General features: G+C 40.6%; 1 protein-coding gene across 2 annotated transcripts in view; it reads left to right on the forward strand.

Annotated features, from left to right (window-relative positions):
- The first annotated feature begins 5547 nt into the window (after positions 1-5547).
- Positions 5548-20438, forward strand: part of scara5 (scavenger receptor class A, member 5 (putative)) — a 104059-nt gene continuing 89168 nt past the window's right edge. For both annotated transcript variants that reach the window (XM_037537726.1, XM_037537727.1), the window contains exons 1-2: positions 5548-5903; positions 16447-16565. In XM_037537726.1, the coding sequence (XP_037393623.1) occupies positions 16454-16565 (112 nt within the window). In that variant the 5' untranslated portion in view covers positions 5548-5903; positions 16447-16453. The remainder of the gene's footprint in view (positions 5904-16446; positions 16566-20438) is intronic.

Consider the following 20438-nt stretch of genomic DNA (forward strand, 5'->3'; position numbering starts at 1 on the left):
CACTATGTGGCTTCAACTCCACAAACCAAATAAGACTTCTCCTTTTCCATTAGTTATGTTGGATCTTAAAGTCATAATGGCAAATAAAGACAGGAACATTGTGCATCTTGAAGAACCTCAGTCCTGAAGGTGAAGACGTATACAGCGCTATGAAAAAGTATTTGCTCCCTTCCCAATTTCTTCAGTTTTTGCTAATTTGTCACATTTCAGTGTATCACTGTGGAGGAATTTGGCCCACTCAGAATTGTTTTAGTTTGGCTACATTGGAGGGTTTTTAGCATAAACTGCATTAAGGTCTTGCCACAGCATCTCCATTGGATTCAAGTCAGAACTTTGACGCATCCACTCCAAAACCTTCATTTTTTCTTTCGAGCCATTCAGAGCTGGACTTGTTCAAATCTTTGTCCTGTTGCATAACCCAACTATGCTGAGCTTTGGTCCCAAACTGATGGTTGGACATTCTCCTTCAGGAGTCTATGATAGAGAGCAGAATTCATGGTTCCATCCATTCTGACAAGTCCTCTAGATCCTGCAGAAGCAAAATAGCCCCAGACCATCACACTACCACCACCATGTTTGATTGTTGGTATGATGTTATGGTGGAATGTGTTAGCTTTATGCCAGATGCCACAAGACTCATGCCTACCAAGAAATCCACCTTTGATTCATCAGTCTACAGAATTGTATCCCAAAAGTATTGGGGGCCATCTAGATGTTTTTTGACAAATGCAAGACAAGCATTTGTGTTCTTTTTGGTCAACAGTGGTTTAAGCCTCGTAACTCTCCCATGGATGTCATTTTTGCCCAATGTCTCTCATAATTTGGAATCGTATACAGACCTTAACTGAGAGCAAGTGAGGCCTGCAGTTTTTTAGATGTTCATCTTAGTTGTTCGTGACCTCCTGGATAAGTCGTTGATGCACTCTTGGTGAAATTTTGGTTGGTTGATCACTCCTGGGAGGGTTCACCAGTGATCCAAGTTTTCTCTGTTTTTGGATAATGACTCCCACTGTGGTTAGCTGGAGTCCCAGAGTTCTAAAATGGCTCTGTAACCCTTTCCAGACTGATAGATTTCAACGACTTTGTTTCGCATCTGTATTTTAATCTCATTTTTAGAACATGGCATCATGTGCTGCTTTTTGAGACCTTCTAGCCTGCTGCCCGACAGTTTATGTTTAAATGGTGTTTAGATTCAACAGCTCTGAGGTATTTAATGCTCTTTAAAGCTCTTTCACAGAAAGAGACATTGCTTGTGAAATTTCACATCAAACCAGTCTGAATGATATTGTTTACATCTCAACCAATGAACTATGCAGAAATGTTGAATAGTCCTCTGTTGCATTTTACTACAAAATACACTACTGTAAATGAACCTTGGTAGAGATGGTGGTATTTTTAATGGCAATATGCCATCTAGTGGACCTTCATGGTAGTGTACCAGAACTTGTAAGAGCCAAGAGTCAAGAGTTTTGAGGACACATTGCATTCTCATGAAATCGAAAGGGGTGATCAGCCAGCTCCAAAAAACTGTGGGATGTCCTGCAAAAGACACTATCTCTGAGAATGGAAATGGCTGGAAAATGACTTTTCCTGTGAAGAAAAAGGACTTTTCCTTTTCTGTTTCCTACTGTTTCAAATGGCTCTTCAAAAGTTTGAAATCACTGTTTTCAGCAGCAAAAACCAGTGGCGTTGCAGACAGTTGCATTAAATACTGATTCGAATATCATCATCAAATGCAACCTCCCACGTCTCCCCAACAAATCATAGGACACTATGAAGCTTCAAATGAAATGAAAGAAATGTTAAATGGGTGAAAAACAGAGCCTTAACCTCCTCATTCCCAGTGTCAAGTATACTGGATATGTTTTTCCCAGGTATTGTAGCTCCATAGAAGCAGGTTCATGATCACAATCACTTCTATGTGTTTCTACAGAACTCTTTGTATTGGCTGATCATTAAATAAAATGATCCTGTTATAAACAAAAACAAAAAAAAACGAACATGGCAGCTGATAAAATACCTGAAACACAGAAATGTTACACAGTAAAATGTGTAATATGTATAATATCACTCATACATATATATATATATATATATATATATATATATATATATATAAGTCAATGTAACACGGCTTAAGATTTTTGAAGAGTTAATTTACAATAATAATGAATATATTATTTATCAGTATAATATCAGTGTTTGTTTAGTATAATATCAATAGATATTTAATGTAGTCTAGCATGTTAAATATAAAAGTGATTCCAAATGTTTGAACAATAGTGTAGTTTGTTTTTGAGTCACAAATATTCTCATGACATTGTTTTTCTCTAAATAAACCTGATTGCTCTTGAAGTCTTTTCGTCTTTAATATGTTAAGCTTTTGCAAGAAGATAAATAAAACATGCTCATTTATTAATAAAATGTTGCTAATTTATGAATTCAATGCAAATTATTTTAAAAACTTTTATTGTTATTCCATTTTTGGGGTTTGCTGTTGAGCTGTAGTTTAAATCACCTGTACAATCGTGTGATGTTTTTTTTTTCAAATAATTTCATTTTTATCACATTAAAAAGCAAAAAGCTGAGCCCATCAGTCTAAACAAGGTGCAAATGGACAAGACAATAAGACCGCTGTCCCAGACGGAGCCCCAAACTAGACTAAACACTTTAAAGTGATGGACTTTCAGCTTGTGATGCAGTTTATTATGACTATACTACATTCTTACAAACGATAGACAGTGGTTCTTTTGTATAGTTCAATAGTTCTTTAGATTGTTGGAGAATGTGTTGAAAATAGTTCTACCTGGAACCTTTTTGAAAAAGGTTCTATACAGTACCAAAAAAGGTACCCTATAGAACCAAGCACAACACATTCTCCATGAACCTGAAGATCAACCATTTCAACCATAGAAAGAACCATATAAACATGAAATGGTTCTGAATACACTCTTTAAAAAAGTGGTTCTTCTAAGGTTCTTTAGTAAAGGCAGTGGTTCTATATATGGTTCTATATAGCACCATAAAGGTTCTATATGGCACCAAATACAACACATTCTCCATCAAGCTGTAGAACCATTTCAATGATGCAAATAGCCATTTAAGTGGTTCTTTAGCAAAGGCAAGGGTTCCATATAGAACCATGAACACTAAAATAACCATTTGCATAGTGGATAAATAAAACATGCTCATTTATTAATACAATTTTTTACCTTATAGAACCAATTTGACTTTATAGAACCAAAGGGTTCAAGAGTTCTTTAGTAAAGACTCAAAGCAAACATTAAAAAAAAAAAAACATCTGCATGCCTAAAGAGTTCTTCAAAGGTTCTTTAGTAAAGGCATGGGTTCTAGATAGAACCATGAACACTCAAATAACAATTTGCCTGCTTAAAGGGTTCTTTGCATGGTGAAGGTTCTTTAGACTGCTGAAAGTGTTGTATATGGCTCTATATAGAACTTTTATGAAAAGGCTTTTATATAGCACTTTAAATGTTATGTGAAGAATCACATGCAACACGTTCTCCTTCAATCCGAAGAAGTTTCACCATGCAAAGAACCCTGTAAGCATGCAAATTCTATATAGTTCTATATAAAACAACTAAAGAACCTTTGAAGAACCATCTTTTTAACCTAGGCCCTGGAAACCGACCTTTCGGCCTTTAATACAGTATCACCTACCTTGCAGTTCTCCTGCAGATGTGAACTTTAAAACCTCTTGCAAGCCTGGATGATAATTCATTGCTTGTCTCTCTCCTTCTCTTTCCTCCCTCCCTCTCTCTCTCTTGGCCACCCCCTGTGGAATGCGCTCTCACACATGCCTGGAGCAGGTGGAGGCGTGAGCTGAGCATGTAGAGGCATGAGGAGGAGCAAGCTGTCTCCAGAGTGGGACGCTCTATGACCCAAAGGCTGTTCCTCGTATCACCCATGAAGCTGCTTTCAAGCGCTTATCAGATGGTCTGTTTAGCTCTTTTCATGCCTCTTTTTAATCGGTGATGGTTGATTCAGTATCAGCTGTAGCATCTCAAGAGGGAGCACTGGGTTTGTGTTTTCCCTGGTCTGTGTTTACTCTGTTCTCAGCTCTCAAACATTACTTCCAAAAGTGGTCAGGCTATGATCACTCAGACAGGACGGTCTCCATGTGGACAGTCTAGTTTTGGATCTCTGTGTCAGTTTTTTGTCAGCGTCTTAATTACCCAACATAATGCAAAGTAATATAATGCAATAAACAGTAAATCAGAAAGAGCTGCCACAGACAACAGAGTTTATGCATAACAGACAATAACAAGATGCCAAACAACTAAATTCCCACAAAAAGTAGAACTGCAGGGAAATTAATTCGTGCCAGTAAAACATCATCTGTGAAAGTTTTCACAAAAGTTTGAGTCATGACAAAATAATGAGTCATTTTCTCCCATTTTTACATAATATTCCTAATGACTTATTTTGATGTATGATGAAATCAATAGTTATTTTCTCTAAATAATATGTCAAAGAATGACATTATAATAATTAGTTATTACATTTCAAAAAGTTAGAAAATACATAATATTAGAAAATAAGTCAATATTCTGAGTACATCAAAAAGTTATATTATGATAATAAATCACACACACACACACACACATATATATATATATATATATATGTGTGTGTGTGTGTGTGTGTGTGTGTGTGTGTGTGTGTGTGTGTGTGTGTGTGTGTGTGTGTGTGTGTGCATATATATATATATATATATATATATATATATATATACATGCTGGGATAGGCTCCAGCATGAATCTGAATTCAATTCAATCTGAATGATTGAAATTCAATCTGTCTTCTCATGAATTGAGCTGCTTCCTCGCTGATGAGCTTTGACTCAAGGAAGCAGTTCAAGAGAGCGAAAAATACTGTGTTAAAATGACCCAGCCATAAGAGTCCTGACAACACCAGTGACCGCAATCTTGGGGGCAAATGTGTTTTTATTCATTTTTTTAATAAAATACACCATGTTTAAATGTAGCATATAATGTTAATGATATAAACAGTAAACATGACCCAAGTTGAACCTCTTAAAAATATTGTTTTATATTAAAAATGGCTTCTCAGATAAATCAGAGAATCATAATCATAAGGAGAAGAAATACTATTTCATTTTAGGGTCAACTGTGTAAATGTACATAGTGACTTTTAGACCTTATACTATAAGCTTCTTTTTAAGGTCTGCAACCTTGGTGAAGTGGTTTCCCCTCCAAATGGAGAATGACCCAGATATTCACATTGACTATTTTTTTTATATTATTTAGATTTTTATTTTATATTTTTCCATTAGTTACATATTTATTAACGGGCTGTGTGCTTGTCTGGTCTGTTCTTGGTGACTCACCAAGAGTTTTCCGTGTTGTTCTGATGTTCCTCTGCTCTGCAGTGGCGCCTCATCTCCACTAGAGGGCGCACGCCTCCAAACAACAAGCCCAAACTTTCTGAACTCCCGGCCCTGAGTTTGCGGTACTCCGCCGGAGAGCAGTGGACCTGCGAGCTGATCCAGTGGGAGGTGAGGATGTGGGGAGGTGATTGAAGTGGTCATGTGAGGAGGTGAGGACGGTCCGCCGTGTTTACACAGCACAGCCTCAAACGAGTGGATAACGTCACATGGATGGTGGAGTTTTGAAGGCGGACTTTTCGACTGGCCGGGCATCAGAGGAGACCAAACAACAGGAGGCTTTAATATCTCTACCTCTCTCTCTCTCTCTCTCTCTCTCTCTCTCTCTCCCTCTCTCTCTCTCTCTCTGGCGAGAAGAACTGAGTGAGAAGTCGCGGAGCTGCTTGCGGCTGTGTCATTGAGCAGGCTACAGGAGAGCAGAGCAGAGTGATGTTTTGGACATTTTGAGCATCTTCACAGCTGGAAACCCCTCAAGGTGGGTGACTGTGGACTCGTGAGAGACCCTCTGTCTTCTTTTAACGTTTTAGTCGCAGCTTTGCTCTTGTTTTCGCTTAGTTCACCTGCGCAGCTCCAGCGGTGAACCGCATCTCTGACTGCGCGATCCCGCAGGGCTGCACGGTGTATCGCTCCGTAACGGTTATCGCGAAGGTGAACTTTGTTATACCGAATTCGGGGAAGCGGGGAATGTTTACTGTTACTATAGGAGCACTTTCACTTGAGTTTGTCATAGATAGATAGATAGATAGATAGATAGATAGATAGATAGATAGATAGATAGATAGACACTTTATTGATCCCAAATCAAATTTAGCGCTGCCGGACGTTCTGTGAATGTATTGATGAGATGAAGCATTCGTTTCAGTCTTAATAGTCCCAGACAGTCTTTAATTATATCACATAAAAATACTGATGTTATAAAGTAAAACTAAAAGTTAAAAAAAAAAAATCACTTACAGGAAAGGTTCAGCCTTGTGCATGCATGTGGGGTGTTATTGGTCGCTTTCAGCCCAGTGAAGAAGTCAAAAACAAAGAAATTGACAACAATAAGAAACTTTTTTTACTGTAAACGTAGATGAAAAGCATCAAAGACAAGAAGAAGAACAAAAGTGAACTGACATGCCCTCCAAAACCCCCCTACTCAATAGTGGTCTGTCAAAACCATGGCGGGCTGTGGTGTATCCACACTGTTAAAAAGGTCGAGAAACCCTTGTACCACAAGGGAACGGTGGTCGCAACCCACACCCCACCTCACCCCACCCCACTCCCTCCTAGAGATCGAATATCTTGCAGAGTTTAGGCAACATGCTGTGCCCCTCTTCTCTCACACTAGTGCATCTGATCACACACTTCTAGGCAAGTTCATTAGAGCAGGTGTGGCAGATTGGAGCTCGAACTGGAATCTGCAGGAAGGTGAATCTTCAGGACCACGGTGGGTGACCACTGATACAGAATGACTGGACAACAGAGGGAACAGATTTGTTATGCTATATTAACTATACCCTTCATTCTTCTTTTTAACTACAAAGTATAGTGTGTGTTATAGTTACACTCAATTTGAAACCATTATTTGAATATTATTGTCTTTTTGGCCCTCAGCCCACCACGAAATCCCAAAAATGTGGGCACCTCTGCTTTAAACATTGGGCGTTTGTTTTACAGATATTGAAATATTAAATTTAATTTGGTCAGCATTACTGCTTCGTTTCTATTTTAAGGTCGATAGCGTTCTGCATTCAGTCCTGTCTGTCCATCACATGCTGGGGTTGCGCAACGCCGGTCATGTGTGAGAGAGAGTGACCCGCAGGATGGAAAGACAGGGCCACGGAAGTGTGTCAGTGTGTTAATGCGCTGGCTTGCTTTTTTTGCTTACAGAAAGAAACGAGAACACACGCACATACATGCACTGACACAGCTACGCGGTCGCACACAGGAAGACAGAGGCCACTGCTTGCCTTGCACAAACAAACAAACAAGCACGCATGCACAGGAAGTGCAACCCCGTGTTTTTGCTGCAGCCAGCAGGCCCAGTAACCCAGCGGTTCTCCTTCCAGAGGACTAAAGAAGTCGATTAGGGAAGCTTTGTGTTGACCGCTCCAGAGCAGAGAGGGAGCGCTCCTTGTTGCCACTCCAGAGCCAGGAGAATCGGATCGCACTGAGCAATGATGTCATTAATGGAACTTTACATGGCCAAGTAGAACAGACTGCTCGTATATTAGAGCACATTCTCAGTTCTGTGGTTCGGCTGCTTTGGAATCAAATGAGATTTCCACCGATTTTTCAAAACACATTCAGGGTGGCTTGATGTGAAATGGTGCGCTGTAGAGAAACTCACCAACTCTTATTCCCATACAGTGATGGTGACAGGAACCAGGGGTCTTGTTATTTACAATGCAAATATATTTTATTTACTATCCAAAATGACCGGTGAACCTGCACGTGTCTTCTGACTTTTTACATGAAGTGTCAGTGATAATAAAATATTGGTAAATCTGAGGAAAATCTGTTTTGGGGGACTGTGTGTATGTATATATATATATATATATATATATATATATATATATATATGTATATATGTATATATATGTATTCACCAAAATCTGCTTTGAAAACTGACAGAAAAAAAAGTCTCAGGCAGCATTTTCCCCTTCATGTAATAACTTTCTGCAAGGGAGCTTTTAGAACTATGGTTAGACCAGTTAGACCCTGGCTAACATCCATAGCTCCAGGTCAGTGAGACCCTGGCTATCATCTATAGCTCCAGGTCAGTGAGACCCTGGCTATCATCTATAGCTCCAGTTCAGTGAGACCCTAACCAACATCCATAGCTCCAGTTCAGTGAAACCCTAGCGAATGTCCACAACTCCAGTTCAGTGAGACCCTAACCAACATCCATAGCTCCAGTTCAGTGAGACCCTAACCAACATCCATAGCTCTAGTTCAGTGAGACCCTAACCAACATCCATAGCTCCAGTTCAGTGAGACCCTAACCAACATCCATAGCTCCAGTTCAGTGAGACCCTAACCAACATCCATAGCTCCAGTTCAGTGAGACCCTAACCAACATCCATAGCTCTAGTTCAGTGAGACCCTAACCAACATCCATAGCTCCAGTTCAGTGAGACCCTAACAAACATCCATAGCTCCAGTTCAGTGAGACCCTAACCAACATCCATAGCTCCAGTTCAGTGAGACCCTAACAAACATCCATAGCTCCAGTTCAGTGAGACCCTAACCAACATCCATAGCTCCAGTTCAGTGAGACCCTAACAAACATCCATAGCTCCAGTTCAGTGAGACCCTAACCAACATCCATAGCTCCAGTTCAGTGAGACCCTAACCAACATCCATAGCTCCAGTTCAGTGAGACCCTAACCAACATCCATAGCTCCAGTTCAGTGAGACCCTAACCAACATCCATAGCTCCAGTTCAGTGAGACCCTAACCAACATCCATAGCTCCAGTTCAGTGAGACCCTAACCAACATCCATAGCTCTAGTTCAGTGAGACCCTAACCAACATCCATAGCTCCAGTTCAGTGAGACCCTAACAAACATCCATAGCTCCAGTTCAGTGAGACCCTAACCAACATCCATAGCTCCAGTTCAGTGAGACCCTAACCAACATCCATAGCTCCAGTTCAGTGAGACCCTAACCAACATCCATAGCTCCAGTTCAGTGAGACCCTAACAAACATCCATAGCTCCAGTTCAGTGAGATCCTAACCAACATCCAAAGCTGTAGTTCAGTGAGACTAAATGAGATTAATGAAGACTTTTCTTATGAACTTGTAGCACATCTGAACTTGATAAAAACATTGGGCCTCATTCTAACAAATAAATTTCTTCTTAAAACCCTCTTACACAATTTTCACCAAGATTCTGACATTCATCACTGTTTTAGGAGCATGAAGGTGCAAACAATGCTGTGATTTAAGAACACATCATGAATCTGATGTACACTTTTTCTTAGGACCTTTTTCAAGAACTAATTTAGGAAAAACCTTTGGTCATGTTGGTCAGTAAGGTCCATTGTCTGAAACTAATTGGTGCTAAGTAAGGACACAGTAAAGACTTTACAAGCAATCGTTATTGAAGATTTATGCAAACCTGATGCAACCTAATGCAGGTTTTTTGGATTAGGGAAATAGGCAAATCAAGGGTACTCCAAGACCAGGAGGATTGGGAGTCACCACCCTAGACCATCATTGTTATTGCGGAGGCTAAGGGTGTCCTGTCTTTGAAGATTCCTGGAACATTTTCAGTCTTGGCATGACCTTGTTTCAGCAAGAGAGGACAACTCTAGTGTTTTCTTTACCTCCTCACCCTGGAAACACCCACTCTGCACACTTTTGCCTCAACAAAAACCCACGGATGCTCCCTGAAATGCAGGGCTTGTCTGAGAGGTTGAGCACAACGTCATCAACTACTGTCCTGAAGCCTTTGTGCTTTTTCAGGGTCTTGTTGTTCACATAGTGTTTGGCTGTAGCCCCTGTTTCCTAGAACCCTGTGTATGTATGTGTGTGAGGCACCGGCCACCTAAATGTCACCGGACACTCACAACACTTAATGAAAAAGCCAGTGATGAAGCATTTTTTAATGACTTCAATAAACAGTCCCCCTCCCCGCCCATCTTCTTCTTGAAGGACGGTGCTGCACTTTTATTAAGGGCCACTCAAGCAGGAGAGTAATCACAGCACTGTTTTCCCATTTGGCCAAGAGAGGCTCTATTTCCACAGAGACACCAGTGCTCCCTTCAAATGCTTACAGGAAAATGAGGTTTATAAACTTCTTTTTCATTAAATGCTTACAGGCAGGGCAGTGATGTAAATGCCCAGACCAGTCAGTCTATGTTAAAGGTGTTGTGTCTAGAAGTGTTAGGTCTAATTAAACTGTTATGCCTTCTAGAGGCAACATAGGCACCAACTAGGGATGCACGATAAAATCGGAATCGTACCCGATTCAGCAGAAAGTTGCTTTTTAGGTAAAAATAAAATAATCCTAGCGTGCAGTACAATAAAACTCTACTGATCATTCAACACAGTTTTAACCATAAACGGTCTTAAACGCTGGACTCTATAACTGCTAAATCATCAGCCTTTAACCCTGAAGGTTGATGCACAGACTGCTGGTCACTACAGCTACAGTTTCTCTTAGTTAGTAGCTAACAAAAAGGCAAAGAGAAAGATTTAAGACGAACATCGATAATCTGGAGACGAATGGACTTACTTGCATTTATAATCACTCCAGCTGGTTTCCTGATACGTTTAGTTTGCAGTGAGAAACTGTCAAACACTAAAAGGTTACAAAGCTGAAGTCTGCTCCTCTTTTGCCACCTTCTTGTTTAAATTTTTCCATTCCACCTTAAATGGAGCAGCAGTTCTGGCACTTCAGGCACCGTTTAAGGTGGAACAGGGAAAATTGACGAGCTGATTACAGCCTCTTAAAAAAGCAAACGTTGAGGGACTTTTTACAAGAAACAGTTCTGCTTTTGCGATAAAGTTTCCTGCTAGAGATGCGGGAAAAGCGGCTATAACTGAGCTTAAGCTTAAAGCAGAGCAAAGTAAGTCTGATTTTTTTAATATTGTTTTTCTAGTCTGCACTGGGATATTAGCACATATTGGGACATATTTACAGCCACGATGGTGAAACGTTACTTCAATAAATGGCCATAAAATGTGGCTACCAGGGCGTATTGATTTCTGTAGGAAGGACAAAATGGATCTTCTTAACAATCGGGTTGCAACCTCTACTCTAGAACAACAAGCCAGCAATTTACACTTCCAGTTACTGTGTTCTGGAAGAGCAGAATGTTTATCCAGTGCTAAGCTACACCACTAAAATGTGTGCATTTATAACCACGATTATCACTGGAAACAGAAAAATGGAACAGTTTACAGGAGAGTGTTATAATAAGGAATATCAAGTGTTTAATAAAGGTGCTCAGGTTTCAAAATGTCCAAAATTTTTGCATTTCTTTTTGAGATTAAAAGCTATTATTATGTTACAGTTAGGAGACGGGATGGGGAACACAACAGTATTTTATAGCATCATGATAAATGATCACATATGTCATTACACTGTTGCAACCTATAAAACCTCAGAAAAATGAAATATTGCATAATGTGTATTGTGTAATTGTCTTCACGTATTGTGAAATTCCCAGGTTGGAAAATTAGCCAGGGGTTGGATATGGCCATGTTTTTTCACCTATAAATGCTTGTTTCTGGTACATTTTCACATTGAAAAACAACTTAAAATGACTTTTCCATTCATCAATTTTTGTAATCAACCACTAAATGCTTAACATGCATTAAAATTAACAGGACATTTCAAGAGCTGACAGCTTTACTGTTTTCCTAAAAGCTTTGCCTTACATCAAGAGTCTGACTTTAAGAAGACCAAAACACTCAAATTCTACATGTTGCCAGCAAACTTTTAAGTGATTAGTGCAAATACATCTCATTCTCTGTCCAGAGATTCATTACAAACTTTATATTGCTGTTGTCGGAAAGAAAATCTTGACTCTCCAAAATGGTAACTTTGACTTTGACTTTGACTTAGTAAGTCAATGGAACCAGAATTGTTTCCTAATCATTTTGGGCCATTTATTTTGGTCCATTCTTCATGAAATTTATAGACAATATAAAGGACAACAGGCATTGTCCAATTATGTCAAAAACTGGAAAACGACAAAAATGAAGATACAAGGTTATCTTCAGACTTTGAAACAGTTTGTTTCCCACTGAAACCTCCTCAAACCTCCTCCAACCTCCTCTAATCAGTCATTATGCTACCTCATATTTGAGTCACATTTATTATCATGCTAAATTAGAGTGGACATTTTAAACCGAAACACATGAAGCATCAGCTAATGGTAACCACACTGAGTAGATTACATTTCCGAATGAATGCCACTGAGGCTTAAAGAAAACTTGAAAACACTGCTTTCACTACAGATTTTGGAGTTTCTTGGCTGCCTTGATGTTTAAAACACAAGGCGTATTGGAAGTCATTACCATGAAGTAAGGGTGGGTGGACGATGCTGTAGCGCCATCACTTTTCATTGACCAAAATGGGCTGCAGGCTAAACTTGAGGTGCATTCGCCAGACACATTGCTTCATGCACTGACTTCAGAACAGAGCAAAACAACTGTACACAGTATTCTTATAAAAATAGTTACCAAGGTTTTCGAGAACTGAGCTGGAACACTGTTCTGTCTCAGCTTTTACTCCTGGAACTCCTGGAGTTCTGGTGATATTACATGTTTGCCCTATTGCCCACCCCGACTGTGGAGGAGGTTATAAAGCCTTTCCATTGTGGTTTGTCACAGGCTTGAGTCAGATCGTGTCACACTTTGCACAGTTTATGTGACTTTGTGCTTCGTTATGAATTTAATGGTGCCGTGTACTGGAGCTTGAAGAAAAGTCCTCAGCTCCTGCTTTTCTTTCCCAAGTGGCTTTTCAGAAGAGCCAGCAGGTCTGATGGTACACATTGCTCAAACTGGCCCAAATGTTCTCAGAAATTGCTCGCATCACCATCAATGGTGGATTTACTCAATAAAAACTGCATGTAGTAGCAGGTTTTTGGAGCAGGCCTCTCACTGCCCTGCGTGTTGACAGCAGGCGAGTGATGAACACAGTGTGATCAGCCTGTAGGGCAGTGGCTCTGAGGAGGAACAGGACACTCTTTATTGGAGTGCTGGAATGTGGAGAGCTTCATCTCACTGACAGCTGCTCTGTTTTGCCTCTTTCGCTCTGCCTCCCTCTCTCTCTTTATTTTTCCCTGTTTTTCTCTGATATATGGCACTAGATGGCAGTACTGCTGGGGAGTAGTACAGTAGGAGCATTTCTGCATTGTGCGGTCATGACTGAGCCACATGCTGTGTGACACACAGGCTGACCATCAGGCTCAGTATACTGTATGTGTGTTTGTGCTGACTTGGGTGATTCTAGGGCCATTTAGGGTTAATTTGATAGTCATGCTCCATCCATTCACCCTTGTGTTTACTGTCTTTTATGAGTTTTCAGTAGAACTAAATATTGCTGTACCAATATATGCACAAAATCCTTATCGTAGTTCAGTGACCAAGAAAGAATTCAGAACAGAAGTACAGACTTACACAATGAATTAAAAAAGTCTAATAATAATCAGGCTTCTTACAGTTATACCAGTTGCCTAATTGCAGGAAGGTTGAGTAGTCTTGTTATAATCTCTTAATGAGAATGGTCTGGAGACAACCACGAAAAAAAATCTGGGTGACATGTTGGTGGGAACATAGACATATTAGGGTGGGAGCATACTGAATTTGACATTTCTAAACAAATCCAATGCCTTGTAAAGGAAGAGCTCAGTAGATGGTAATGATGCATCTTGTGAATGCTCCCTGACAGACATCAAGCCTTGTTTTAACCCACCAGTGTAACATAAGTTAGTATGGACAAAAAGCGGAAAAGTAATGATGAACCTTTTGCATAGAAAAAATCCTGTTAGCTTACAAAAATGTTTTGCTAGCTACCTTGTTTTGCTTGTGTTATTGGCTACTCCAGACTTTGGAAGAGTACAGATCTTAAAGGAAATGTAGGAGCCAATAACACAAGACAGGACAGTTATAATAATAAGGGTGACGTGATATTAAAAGAAGAATATATACAAAAAACACCTACAGGCATAAATACAACTATAAACATACCCTGTTCGCAGCGAATCCAGCACCAGAAGTCCTGTAAGACTATTACTTGGGCTGATTTTTATGCAGACCACAATTATTTCTCATACTTGTTAGCTTTCCCAAACATAGGTTTACATTTCAGGGTATGAGGTGTGATGGGTTACATTATCCCCTTATAAGGATTTTGTATATATATAAATTGTAAGTGAAGTAAAAAGTTAAACCAGGGATTCCTTTACTTATATATTTTTTAATTTCCACAAAGAGTTTGTACACTTTTTGTTCTGGTAACTTTGAGACGGTCCCTAATACCGAAGCAGAAGTGGAAGTGAGGTGGAGCTTAAGTTTTGTTACATAAAGGAACATAATGGTAGAACAGTTCAGTAAATTTAGTTGTTTATTGTCTTCTTTAATTCAGCTATAAAGGTGTAATTAATCTAGCAATTGTAAAAGCCAAAATAATCTTATAGTCTGTTGCTGCTTAGCCTAATGCCTCTGCGTCTGAGGCCCTTTCGTCTGATGTTGTGGACTAAAGATATCTTTAAATGTATACTGTGCTATAGGCAGCTTTTTGTACAAGGATGTCTGGCTGCAGCACCAAGCGCGTTCAACCAGTGCAGCTCAACAGCTGCATTTCTTGAGCAATCTCATCTGTGTTGTGTAGAATACATGTGGTGTTAGTGCAGGATATCACATTGCCCAACAAATTTAAACCTTAAAATCATATACCTGTGAGGGAATACTAGTGCCTTGCTACGCTTACATTAAATAAATTAAGTGGAACAACAAATTAGTTTTTACCAATACTTGGTAACTCAGTTAACCTTCATAGGGCCCAGGCCTATAAAGGACCAACATAAAGTCCTTTCAAGGAAATATTCATGGTTTCCTATGTTTCGGGAGACATATGATCCCTGCAAAGGAAACAAAACAGAATATATGCCCAAATACACTACAGAGCTGCATATTTGCCTGTGGGTAACCTGTATCTTGTCAATGTGCCCTGCAAATGTGGACGTTTGGTTTGTTCAGTACAAACCCCCAGACCAAACATTCAAGAAGTCTCTCAGAGGAAAAGCCACTTACAGGCTCCTACAAAAATCTCTGGATCACTCTGTGAGAGCCCGAAACATTTTATTGGAACATTTAAGCTAGCTTTGAGTGTTCTGGGTTGCCGTTCATCATGTTGTTTTGGGTTTTTAAAGCCAGTGGACATGATTCATGTCCAATCCCTCCATCCAAAACACCCCAACACAAGGCAATGAATCATGAAAATCTCAACCTCGCTTGCTTGTTTGAGTATGGCATCACCTCGCAAAGTGTTTACTGGTACTGTAACAGCACTCTGTGCCAAACATTCATGAGTCTGATTGTCATTATGCTAGTCTGGCAGCAGTGAACACTTTCAACATGGCTATGTCACTTTAGCCAAAGATTTGGATAAGAGGTGCGTCGAAAACAAGCATCTTAATGTGTTTCTGACGCCAGAGGGCTAAAGGCAGACTGTTATGTGCGTCAGTTCTCGAGTGTCTTTTTAAAGTTTAAAGACTCTAACTTGAATAACATGGTTTAACTCTTTATCTTGGCTAAACACACAGTTTACATGGTTGTTGCGCTCTTAAAAAATAAGACTTTTTACAAGAGAGGCCCCTCACGGTTCTGCATTTCAACATTGAACACATGTAGACTCGTAAATTGTTGCACCTGAGAAGGATGTTTAAAGACTTTGTAGTATGATGCAGGTCTGAAAGTTTCTGTCCTGCTTGATGTCCCGAAAGAGACAGTTCTGAATGTTTATGTCCTGCTTCATGTCTTCAATGACAGTTCTGAATGTTTTTGCCCTGTTTCATGTTCTGAGCGACAGTTCTGAATGTTTATGTCCTGCTTCATGACTTTAATGACAAGTCTGAGTGTTTATGTTCCTGCTTCATGTTCTGAGCAACAGTTCTGAATGTTTATGTCCTGCTTCATCTCCTGAATGACAGGTCTGAATGTTTATGTCCTGCTTCATGTCTTTAGTGACAAGTCTGAGTGTTTATGTTCCTGCTTCATGTTCTGAGCAACAGTTCTGAATGTTTATGTCCTGCTTCATCTCCTGAATGACAGGTCTGAATGTTAATGCCCTTCTTCATGTCCTGCTTGTTTCTTTCCTGTTTAGGTCTTTGTTGATCATTACGAATGTTTATATCCTGCTCCAGGTCCTGATTGACAGTTCTGAATGCTTATGCCCTGCTTCATGTCTTGCATGATGTACCTAAACATTTCTGAGCTCCAGGTCCTGCATGACAGTTCTGAATTCTGAAGTATCTTCTGTCCTGCTTCATGTCCTCAATTATTCTGTCCTGTTCAGGTCCTGAATGGAGAACAAGGCGATGTACCTGAGCACTTACGAGGAGCGAGACAATGGCTCGTTCTATGAGGAGGGCTATGACGGGAGGAACCTATCCAAACTCAATCTCTGTGAAGACGGTAATGAAACACCTGAACATTCACTCGAACATTTACTGTTTTGACAGAATTTCTCAGCTTGTTTTAATGAACTTCAAGACACACTTCAAGGTGTACAGTCATGGAAGGCTCCTTTGAGAGCGTTTCTGTTCTTGCTTAAAGGTGTGGAACTTTATTCTTCTCCTCTCTCTGTGTAAACTCCCAGCAGGGTGCCCTTGGTCAGGAAGTGACCACCCTTTACAAAGATACATGGTCAATCATTTAGACTAACAGTGTTCATACGACACCTGCTCTCAGAGCTGCGGGAGGTCCAGAGGGTCACTGAGCATGCTGGTTAATAAAACAGGCCCGTCACTGCGAGTGTGGAGTGTTGACAGAAGGGCAGGAGGACTCATCATAGAGAGCTATGTGAGCTGACCAGACTTTTTTTTTCAGTTTTATGTGCCTATCTAAAGCTTAGCACAGCAGTGGGAAGCAGTGAGAGTTTTGACAAGTGTTAGTAGAGCTGTTCTAGTTCAAGAATGAGGAACGAGGAAAGAACTGCTGGAGGCCTGATTTGAAGCGGTATACAGATACAGTGGCCCCAGTGTTTGGACATTTGTGCCATAATTAAAAATGTATTACGTTCATTGTGTTGGAAAACAATGTCAAACCAAGTGGCATTTATTTTAAACAGACCATTTTTGGCTCAGGATTCTTTCAAGAGGCGGCTGGTATGTTTTAGATCGTTATCGCTTGAGCAGTTTCTTTGGAGATTTTTGCTGGCTTGGATCCAAAATGCCTTTGTACACTTCTGAGTTCATGAACCCATCAATAAACACAACCTCACTGACAATGTTGGAAGAAAAACAGCTCCAGATTTGGATGTTTCCACCTTGATGCTTTAGGCTGGGCGTACACTACATGACTTAAAATCTCAACAGATTTCTAAAACGGTGAGCATCACAAGCTTAACGTCAGTTTGTCACCGAATTCCTTGTCTTTGTGTCGTGAGGGTTCTCACACTAGACGACAAGGCAAAGACAGAGTATAAACACATATCACGAGATTGGGCAGCGAATAAGAATTCAAACTCCCAGATCTCCTCAGAGATCACGACACAAACAACGCTGAACTTACTGGACCTATTTATGCCTTTATGTGCAGTGAAAGTGCAAACTGGGGATTAAATTGGGATTGAGAAACATTGATATTACAGTTAGAGTTGGAGAAATATTTGACTACAAACTGGCAGCTGAGTTGAAATAGTCAAGAAAGTGAGCTTGTGATGGGACGGCAGGGAGGTGGACCCAAGTGCAAAGATGTGTTAAATAAATTTACTGAGGTACTGGGATGTGAACTTGGCACGTTGGGATTGAGATGACCCAGTGCCAGGCTTGAACCACCGATATAGTGATTGACACTCTATGTGGTTACTACTGCACCACTGCGAAGCACAGGTGCCAATGGGTAAAACACCTCAAGGAACCGGAAATAAAAAGGCGGGAAAATGGCAAAGAAAGGAGATGCTGAAAGCAGCTCAAAGGCTTACGTGAAATAAAAGATAATGAGAAAACAAAAGACTCTTCCACTCTAATTATGATTTTATGTTTCACTTGTTTGCTCTTAGAGCAAACACCTTTTGTATGGCTTGGAGCTGTTTATAGCTCATGCTTTCTTGTGTCTTTTCTTTTTGAGTCATTTTGGGACTCTCTTTTGTTTTTTTCCAGCCATCTTTTCTTTTTTAATTTTTTTTTTCTATTTTTTTCCTTTTCTTTGCTTTTTGTTTAAATACCCACCGGGGCTGCGTACAGTACCGGTCACCCCTCTACAAAGGTGTGACAAAGGCCTGCTGTTTGCCACAACCTTAAGTAGGTGTGTCCTAATCAGCCCAAGGGCTTCTGGGAATTGGAGTTCCCTGAAGTTAAGGCACAATAATATACAATAATAATATCGGAGAATCTCCGATCACTTTGATCAATCCAATGCCGTCAGTCGCTTCCGGTTGAGCTCCCAACCTGGAAAATTGCTTCAGGTTGTGAAAATTTGATGCAAGAGACAAATCAGGCTTAAAATCGTGCAAAACATCATGTAGTGTACACCCAGCTTGCTCTCTTTCGCTTTCCTTTCTCTTCCTTTCTTGCTCCTTGCCACTCTCCCTCTCTCACTCCTTCTCTCTGTCTCTCTCTCTCTCTTCTTTTCCTTCTCTCACTTTCTCTGCCTCACTCTCTCCTTTTCTTCCTCCTTCTCCCTCTCTCCTTCACGTTTTCTTGCTCTCTTTCGCTTTCCTTTCTCTTCCTTTCTTGCTCCTTGCCACTCTCCCTCTCTCACTCCTTCTCTCTGTCTCTCTCTCTCTCTTCTTTTCCTTCTCTCACTTTCTCTGTCTCACTCTCTCCTTTTCTTCCTCCTTCTCCCTCTCTCCTTCACGTTTTCTTGCTCTCTTTCCCTTTCCTTTCTCTTCCTTTCTTGCTCCTTGCCACTCTCCCTCTCTCACTCCTTCTCTCTGTCTCTCTCTCTCTCTTCTTTTCCTTCTCTTTCACTCTCTTCTGTCATTCCCTTCTTTTGCTACATCACTCTCTTTCCTTCTCTCATTCTCTCTCTTCTTTTTCTTCTCTTTCTTTTCTCTTTCTCCCTCTCTCTCTCTCTGCCTCCCTTTCTCTTTCTCACGGTCTTCTTTTCTCCTTCTTTTCCGCTCTGTTTCCCTCTCTCATGCTCTCTCTTTCTCCCATGCTCTCATAATATGGGAATAAACAGCATTAGAAATAAAATCTCTCTCTTCCTCCTCTATGACTCAGCCTCTAAAACCTCTCTCTGAGTTCAGGCACCAGCATAATGTCCCACTTATGGCCCTCGTAGTTCTCGGTGTCCTTGGATTCGCACACTTATGACTTTGCCCTACAGCTCCAGCCACACACAGCTGTTATTTCTGTTCTGAGGTTTTTTTTTTATTATTTTAAAAGGCACTCATAAAGGAAAGGCCACCGTGTTTCACTTGGACATGCGTGAAGGTGACGGCTTGTATTAGTTGATTCTAATTAAAGTCAAACGTGGAAATTTCACAAGAAGACCAAGAAGACACCTAATCTGACAGGAAAGCGCAAGCACTCAGAAAGTTGAGAGCGGCTGATATGACGCCATGCTAGTGGGAATCATTACCAGGCGGCGGCGACTTTAGCTTTAATAAGTGTGTTTACCTCCGTAGTCTTTTGAAGCTACAGTCTGTAATGTGAGCTGGAGGCTAGCCAGAGCCAAATGTGTCATGCTGAAACGCTGGCGTCGCGCACAGGTTACATAAACAGCCGCCCAACATGATGCTAACACGCATTTCAGGAGATCATTGAGCGCTGTCCCCTCAAGGACACACTCCACATACGTGTTCCTGGAATTGCTGTGTAAATAACTTCCTTATAGATTTGCGCTAATTAGCTCAAGGCCTCTGGCTTCAGTTTTAGTCATAAGTTAAATCGATTGGCCAAACAAAGTCATGGTTCTGATGTTGACAAGCATGACGATCTGCATTAGTGGAGCTCAGGGCAGCCAGAACGTTCCAGAAACTCCTTTGGGTCGATGTGTAGAAACAGCTGTGTTTTTCCACGTCATGGTGAAGGTCCAGCATATCAGCTCTCACAGCATGCAAGAGCTAAAGAAAGTCTCCAGTTCATCTCCACTCATGATCATCTGCTCACTACTCGTGGAGAGCTCAGACAGACAAGAAGTTCAAGTATAAAACGGATAGTTTCAGTCCTAAAATCTGAGCTGCATTCGAAGCCGTTGTAATATCCACGATACATGCATTCCTATGACCACCTCAGTTTTTTATTACCGCACCAAAAGGTGGTCACTGTAGTGCCTGGTCAGTTTAGGGCCCCACTCAGCAGAAGAGGATATGATTGTGCTCTCTTACAGCCAACAAAA

Source organism: Pygocentrus nattereri, chromosome 4 (assembly GCF_015220715.1).
Source record: "Pygocentrus nattereri isolate fPygNat1 chromosome 4, fPygNat1.pri, whole genome shotgun sequence".
NCBI classification, from domain to species: Eukaryota; Metazoa; Chordata; class Actinopteri; order Characiformes; family Serrasalmidae; genus Pygocentrus; species Pygocentrus nattereri.